This window comes from Ipomoea nil, unplaced genomic scaffold (assembly GCF_001879475.1).
Source record: "Ipomoea nil cultivar Tokyo-kokei standard unplaced genomic scaffold, Asagao_1.1 scaffold1612, whole genome shotgun sequence".
In the NCBI taxonomy this organism is placed as follows: Eukaryota; Viridiplantae; Streptophyta; class Magnoliopsida; order Solanales; family Convolvulaceae; genus Ipomoea; species Ipomoea nil.
The window spans coordinates 73,976-82,470 of record NW_017618040.1 but is presented as its reverse complement, the minus strand read 5'-3'; the positions used below and the strand labels follow the sequence as shown (position 1 = coordinate 82,470).

Below are 8,495 nucleotides of genomic sequence, written 5' to 3'. Positions count from 1 at the left end.
ATGCCAACTTTGATTGGGATGAGGTTCGAACATAAGACCTTTTCTTATTGAAATCAATGAATAAGTTAATGGTGAAGTAACAGAAATTAACGGAAAAGATAATATTTAACGGAAAAGTTAACGGATAATCATATTTATTAAGGATAAATCAGGAAATCTTAAGGAAAAATTAAAATCTGATCAATCTGAGCCATTCATTTGATTAAAAAATTTGACCGCCATTTTTTCTACCCATTATAGGCCTAACTCTCTTGGGCTCTTATTAGTATATATATAGTAGAAGTAACAGAAATTAACAGAAAAGATAATATTTAACGGAAAAGTTAACGGATAATCATATTTATTAAGGATAAATCAGGAAATCTTAAGGAAAAATTAAAATCTGATCAATCTGAGCCATTCATTTGATTAAAAAATTTGACCGCCGTTTTTTCTACCCATTATAGGCCTAACTCTCTTGGGCTCTTATTAGTATAGTAGATAGATAGTAGATATAGCATTATTTTGTATTATAACTTTGATATTTAATTAAAAAATAGTGCACAAAAAAGATATAGACAACGTAGTGAATATAATCAATTGATGAATTTGAATGTAAAGAATTTTTAAATTGGAGAAATATAAAGACAATATAACTAATAAAATTATTTCTCTTAATTAATTTATTGATAATGAATAATTTTTTTTATAAAGACATTATAGGACAATGTAGCGAATATAATCAATTGATGAATTTTTTTTTTTTTTTGAAATATGGCGTACCAGTATATTAATTCAAAAATTGAATGATAGAGTCAGGAGGGATTAAATCCCAGTACATAGAATGATCTTGATCATGGGCTAATCTAGCAAGAGTATGCGCATGTAAATTTAGAGTTCTTGGAATAAAACTAAGCGAACAAAAAACGAAACTATTAATAGCTATCCTGCACTGCTCAATCACAATTCCAACATAAGATAAGTTCGGTGTAGTTACTGCATGAACCGCATTCCTGAAGACAAGACAATCTGTAAGAATATCGACCTCGTTCTCGTTTCGGTCTTTAAGCCAGGACAAGGCTTCCTTGCATGCTAGTGCTTCTGCCATAAGAGGAGTTAAACACCCCGGGAGTTTTCCGTTTGCCGCTGCTTTGAACAAACCATTCGGATCGAGTAAGACCGCTCCATAGGTTGCATCTCCCGTCCCCGGATCGTATCCGGCGTCGACGTAGCACGTCGTCCGCCCGGCTGCCACTGTCTGCACCTCGCCGGCCGGTGCCGCTTCTGGACGAGAATGAAGTGACGTGTAGCTCGCCTCCCCCGCAGCTGCACGGCGCCACACCACCTTCGGCCTCCGTACCGCATGTTGCCAGACCGCCTCGTTTCTGGCCATCCATAAAAAATAGAGGACCCCCACAACGCGTCTGACCTGTTCTCCTGTGAGCATATCCATAACAGTCATAAGCCAGTTCGGGAAAGATGTTGAAGAAATATTCATAATAGGCAATCCCGAAATATTCCACACGGCTCTAGAATAATCACATAAAACTAATGAGTGCATAACATTCTCATTTGTAAGACCACACAACATGCATGTTGGGTTCACATCTACCCTCTTTATAATCAAATTTGCTGTGGTTGGGAGTATATCACACACTGCTCTCCATAAAAAAGTTTTCCACTTAGGGGGGACTTTCAACTTCCACAATGTAATCCATCTATCAAATTCTCCCAAGGTGTGATTAAATTCTCCCATTAGACACCTATAAGCATCTTTTACAGTGTAGCAACCATTCGCATCATTATGCCAATACCATGTGTCTTTATAGTCTGGGCTCACAGGTATTCTCAAAATACGATCCACATCCTCAGGCTCAAATAAATCTGTTAAAATATGAGGATCCCATGTTTTTGTTTGCTGATCTATTAAACCTGCAACAACTGCATCCCTTAATGGTTCAGGCATTACTGTTTGAACCAGTGGACTAGGATTATCCTGCAACCACGGATGACCCCATATCAAAGTCTCCTGGCCATTTCCAATTCTCCTGCGGACGTGGGCAACAACAAAATCATGAGCAGCCATAATACTTCGCCAACAAAAACTGGGATTATTTCCCATCGTTGCATCAACAAAAGAAGTTTTAGGGAAATATCTTGCTTTATATATTCGTGCTGGCAGAGATCCTGGATTTGTTAAGAAACGCCATGCCTGTTTACCCAACATTGCCAGATTAAAATTCCTCAGATCTTTAAACCCCAATCCACCAAACTTTTTAGGGATACACAATTTGTTCCATGCTTTCCAGTGGATTCCTCTGTCTGGCTCTTTCCCCCACCAATACCTATTCATGGCCCTTTGTACCGACTCGCAAACTGATTCAGGGAGCAAAAAAACACTCATTGAAAATGTGGGCATAGACTGAGCCACACTTTTCAAAAGCATTTTCAAAAGCACCTCTTTGCCAGCCTGTGATAACAATTTCTTGTTCCACGAGAAAACTCTTTGTCTGATTTTATCTTCTATATAAGAGAAAACAGCCCTTTTATTTCTCCCTATAAAAGAGGGTAACCCCAGATATTTTCCAAAGTTCCTTGCCTGTTCCACGCCCAAACATTCGGCCACCTCTTCTTTCATCTGTTCCGCAGTATTCTTACTATAGCATATATTAGATTTACTATAGTTTACCAACTGACCAGATAATTCCCCATACCTCTCCAAACACCGCTTTACCACCATAGCTTCCTGGACATTTGCTTTAAAAAATAATAAACTATCATCAGCAAAAAATAGGTGTGATATTGGGGGGCTCCCCTAGCCACTCTACAACCGTGAATAGATCCTACTGCCTGCTCTTTCTGCAAAAGCATGGATAAACCTTCAGCACAAATAATAAATAAGAAAGGTGAAAGTGGATCTCCCTGTCTGAGACCCCTTGTTGGTTGCACCTGGCCTCCACTCACGCCATTGACCATCACAGTGTATGATACAGTGGTAACACATGTCATTATCAGCTTAATCCACCTTCCATCAAAACCCATTACTTCCAGCATTCTTTTCAAGAATGGCCACTCCATTCTATCATAGGCTTTCGCCATATCCAGTTTAAGCGCTCCCCTCCCAGCCACTCCACACTGTTTACGATTCAAAAAGTGGCCCACCTCTGCCGGCACAAGTATATTATCCGTTATAAGCCTACCTGGGATGAAGGCACTCTGAGATTCTGAAATCAGATCCCCCAGCATAGGTTTCAATCTGTTGGCGATCATTTTTGCCATAATCCTGTACAATACATTACTCAGGGCAATAGGCCTCAAATCCGCCACAGTTGTAGGATCATTCTTTTTCGGGATCAAAACAATATTAGTTGCATTTAAATCACCCGGGATTTCACCTGAATTCAAACAATTAACAGCAAAAGCAGACACATCTTCTCCAACTATATCCCAAAACTGCTGATAAAATCCAGGATTCATCCCATCCGGTCCCGGTGCCTTGTCAGGATACATGGCAAATAAAGCAGTTTTGACCTCGGCCACATCATAGGGACACAACAATGCCTCATTCTGGTCAGTTGTCACACGGGGCCCAAACTCATCAAATAAAGAATCCTCACACACAGGATTACTAGTAGCAAAAATTGTATTGAAATAATTGATTACTACATTATTCATATCCTGTCCCTCCACCCATACCCCATTCTCATTCAACAGCTTAGAAACAGAATTCTTTTTCTTTCTAGCAGAAGCATACCTGTGATAATATTTCGTATTCGCATCTGCGCCACGAAGCCAATGCTGCTTCACTCTCTGCCTCCAAAAGACATCTTCCTGGGCTTCTAACTGGGAGATCTGGTTATTCAACAGCTAGAACTGAGCCAAAGATGCCGGATCCCTCCTACCACGGATCCGCCCCTACTCCCTGCGGAGTCGCCGGATATGCTCACCAAACTTATGAAAATGGTCACTGCCCCAGCGCATCAGCCTATCCCCACATCGTTGCTGACAATTCAACAACCCCTCTGTCCTCCCCCCTTGCCAGGCAGTTTCCACCACTTCTCTACACCCCTCATCAAGCAGCCATGCCATCTCAAACCTGAACCTCCTAGGAATCCTTCCTCCTCCCCTTTTTCGTGCATTCATATCAAGAAACAGAGCCGAATGATCTGAGTTACTAGTAATTATATTCTCCACCCCCGCCCCTCCATGCACATCACACCACTCCATCGTTGCCAGTACCTTATCTAGTCTCTCCTCAAGCCAATGATCTGTTCCACTATACTTTTCCCATGTGAACTGATACCCCCTCATAGGTAACTGACGCAATCCACAGTCATCCACAGCTTCACTGAAACCCCGGAGAAAGTTATCTGGATGTGGATTGGTTCCCCTTTTCTCATGCTGGAATAAGAGATCATTAAAATCCCCTATTACAACCCACGGAAGCGGAGATTTCCCCACCAAAGATTTAAGCAACTCCCATGATTCTCTCCTTTGACTACTTTTAGGGAAGCCATAGAAACACGTCATACGCCATGTCTCTCCTGATGACATACGGACCTCAATATCCACATGATTTTTCGAATAGCCCAGTAGTGTAGCTGTATTATTCCTCCTCCACAACAAAGCCAGTCCCCCACCATTCCTCACACTATCCACATAGAACAAACCTTCAAAACCTATCCTCACCCGCAATCTCTCTGCATGATCTCGCTTCACCATTGTTTCCATTAGAAATACAAAGTTAGGCTTCTTACCGGACACAAGGTCCACAATCTCTCGAACTGTATGTGGATTGCCCAAGCCACGACAGTTCCAACTTATCGTACTCATGATGATGGGCGGGACTGGGCTCCAGTTCCCGCCACTCGCAAGTTTTTTGACACATCGGTCATAGCCACATCCTCTCCTTCAACACCCCGGCGGCGCTTGACATTTGCCACCACTCCCTCCACCCTCTCCCCAACCCCCATACTTCCCTCCCTTATTTCCCCCTCTTCCCGCCCCCATACACCGCCACCTTCCACACCCTCCCCCGCCTCCTCCCTCACCCTTGGTTTTGGTTTCCCCCCAACCGGCACTAGCCAATTATCCCCCACCGCCCTTGGCGCCCCCCTACTCCCCCCGGCCCGCAACCCTAGAAACGGGTGCATCTCAACCGGCGTCGGCCTCTCACGTGCTTTCAGACAGAACATGTGAACATGACCCAACATCCCACAAAACGAACAATGTTTGTGCAGCCGCTCATACCGAAAAGTTATCCAACTTACCAATTTGTCCCGTTTCACCAACTTCATACCACGCCTCAACGACTTCCCAACCGCAATAGCTACACGGACTCGGTAGAATGTAAGCCATGGTGCCCCCGCAAACCTCTCATCATGTTTCACAAACTTGCCCATAAAATTCCCTGCCTGCTCAAGTACTGTATCCGACGTATATCCCATCAGCAATCCATGCAACTGAACCCACATATCAATTGTATTCAGATCCACCTCCCCCGGCACTGCTCCGGCCACCACCTCACGGCAAACCAAAGTATTATTCTCGAAACCCCATGGACCCCCATCCAAGACGTAATCTATGTCCGTCCTATGATAAAAGAAAAACAAGAAAAGTCCCGGTTGAATCTCCGTAACCTGCACCCCCCTCACCGGTTGCCATAACTTGCTTCATAAATTCCAATTTTACCAGCTTCGTAGTAAGGAACCTGCCAACAACAGCCCATGTCTCCTCATCATCAACCTGGAGTTCCCCGACTCCAACCCCCTCCGGCACGAACTCATCCTGCTCATCCTCCAAATCAAACCCCTCCCACCGTGCTGTCAACCGTTCGACGTCGCTGTTCTCCCCCGCCATGTCTGCCGCGCTTCCGTCTGCCATGCTTCACGTCAGTAACAGCCAGCACGCTCCTCGCCACTGGAAACCGACAGCTCTTGCCGTAGAAACGATCGGAAAAGTCAAAAAACTAGGTTTCCCTAGAGAGAATTCTGAAACCCTAGTTTTACCCTAGAGAGAGATATCAATTGATGAATTTGAATATAAAGAATTTTTATATTGGAGAAAGATAAATACAATATAACTAATGAAATTATTTCTCTTATTTAATTTTTTTTTTTTGAAAGTTACTAGCTCTATTACATTGTAGTATCTGTCCATATACTTTCTCAACCTACTGAAACACAAAGAACCAATAACACCTCCACTATAATCTTCCAAATGGAAGTCCAACCCGGGTACCATTAGACCACATAGTCCTGATATTATTTCTCTTATTTAATTGATTGATAATGAATAATTTTTTTGAATAAAGACATTGTAGACACATAATTCTAAATTAAAGAAATGCATATGTATTATTTTTTGTTATAGCTACTAAATTATTATTTATCTACAATTCTAATAAGAGCCAATAACGTTAGGCCCTTAATTGAAACAAAAAAATGTCGGTCCTATTATTTCTTAAAATGAATGGTTCATATTATACTATTGTTTCTTAAAATGAATGGTTCATATTATTTTTATTTTAGTATTTTTTTATTGATTTTCCTTATTTACCCTCTATTATATTATTTTCTTCCCTTAAATAACCTAAATTCCGTTAGCATAAACTTTAGTAACGGAATATTCCGTTAACTTATTATTTTAACTTACACATTAATTTCTATAAGAAAAGTCTTAGTTTCGAACCACATCCCAATTAGAGTTGGCATTATTGTTAAACATATACTACGAATATGTTAAAATATATTTAAAATATATATAATATAAAATTTCACTTAAACTTTGTTCAAATAATTAGTCTGACTAAATATATAATATTCAAAGTTAAGCATCAAAGATTATAAATCAAGAACTTTAAAAATCATTTGATTTTAATGCATTTAAAAAAAAAACATATTTAGGTTAAGTTTTTTTTTTTAAAAAAAAATTTAATTAATCTTCTTTTGATTATTTAGATCAGAAAAAAACTTAATATTTCAATTATACTTTTGCATTATTGGTATGATTTAGGTCGTTATGGTATTAATATTTTTTGTATGTATTTTTATAATGGTACAATTATTGTACATTACTTTACAAATATTATACTATTATTTTTTATCGGACAAAATTGTTCTTACATCATTGTCAGGCCTACGCGACCTAACTACAAAATTGTTGATCATAAATACAATTACACATGGACTCTAAAACAGTGGGATCATTTTCTAACGAATGACAATGCTGACATCCCGCTGGCTCTAATTGAACAAGTTTAGACATCCGAATTTTATCAATGCATGAAAACTTCTAAAGAAATTTGTAAGTTAATTTTTACTATATTATTATAACAGTATCTATTGTAACTATATATTTTGAATTATTTATTATATCCTATATTGACAGGAATTGTAACAATTGTCATTGACACACTCTCAAAACAATTTGTCTCAACAACGAATGTAAATTAAAAAAAAAAATCAATGATTGAGTTATTGTTGATGAAAAATATGTACGCCACTTTATTACTCTTATTAAACTAAATAAAGTATTAGCTACAACAAAAAATAATATATATGCATTTAATTAATTTAGAATTAGATGTCTATAATGCCTTTATTTTTTTTAAAAAAAAAAAATATTCATTATTAAAATTTTAAAAATAGATATAATTTCATTAGTTATATTATCTTTATTTTATACAATTCAAAGATTCATTACCTTCAAATTTATTAATTTATTATATTCACTGCATTGTCCATTGTCTTCTTTTTACATTATCTTTTAATTAAATATCAAAGTTATAATACAAAACGCATTATATATATATATATATATATATATATATATATATATATATATATATATATATATATTTATTTATTTATTTATTTATTTATTTATTTATTTATTTATTTACCAAGTATTTTATACAAATATAATAAATATTAATATTTTGTTCAATACGATAACCTACGACACACATCTCACAATGCATGAAACATGTAGGGGAAAACTACTACTACCAAATATCGATTAGAAAATTCAATAAATATTATATTGCATTTATATACTGTGAATTACCGATTTAAATAAAGAAATTCAATATTTATTTACATATGCATGAACATCTCCGATATAATATTGCGTTGATATACTTTGAAATACTTATTTAAAAATAATCATTGGGCATTATCCTATTCGCGCAAAGCGCGTAAAAAAACTAGTAATTTAATAAGAGTAAAATATGGTATTAATTATGCCAACTTTGATTGGGATGTGGTTCGAACCTAAGACCTTTCTTATTGAAATCAATGAGTAAGTTAACGGTAACAAAAATTAACGGAAAATATAATATTTAACGAAAAAGTTAACGAATAATCATATTCATTAAGGATAAATTAGGAAATCTTAAGGAAAAATTAAAATTTGATCAATCTGAGCCATTCATTTGATTAAAAAATTTGACCGCCATTTTTTCTACACATTATAGGCCTAACTCTCTTGGACTCTTATTAGTATAACTAGTTTTA

At 37.5% G+C, this 8,495-nt stretch overlaps 1 protein-coding gene across 1 annotated transcript; it reads right to left on the bottom strand.

Annotated features, from left to right (window-relative positions):
• Positions 1-769: 769 nt before the first annotated feature.
• On the bottom strand, positions 770-4,701 carry LOC109191020. The gene is made up of 3 exons (XM_019341608.1): positions 4,219-4,701; positions 2,827-3,831; positions 770-2,725 (listed from the first exon to the last, which is right to left on the bottom strand). Exons 1-3 carry the CDS (start codon positions 4,699-4,701, stop codon positions 770-772), a joined length of 3,444 nt encoding a protein of 1,147 aa, XP_019197153.1.
• Between the last annotated feature and the right edge of the window lie 3,794 nt (positions 4,702-8,495).

Coding starts and splice junctions, on each gene's coding strand:
- LOC109191020 (XM_019341608.1), bottom strand. CDS start 4,701: ATGGTGAAGCGAGATCATGCAGAGAGATTGCGGGTGAGGATAGGTTTT. Junction 3,832..4,218: donor TTGAGGAGAGACTAGATAAG/GTACTGGCAACG, acceptor TTGAATAACCAG/ATCTCCCAGTTAGAAGCCCA. Junction 2,726..2,826: donor TTTTGCAGAAAGAGCAGGCA/GTAGGATCTATT, acceptor GCAAATGTCCAG/GAAGCTATGGTGGTAAAGCG.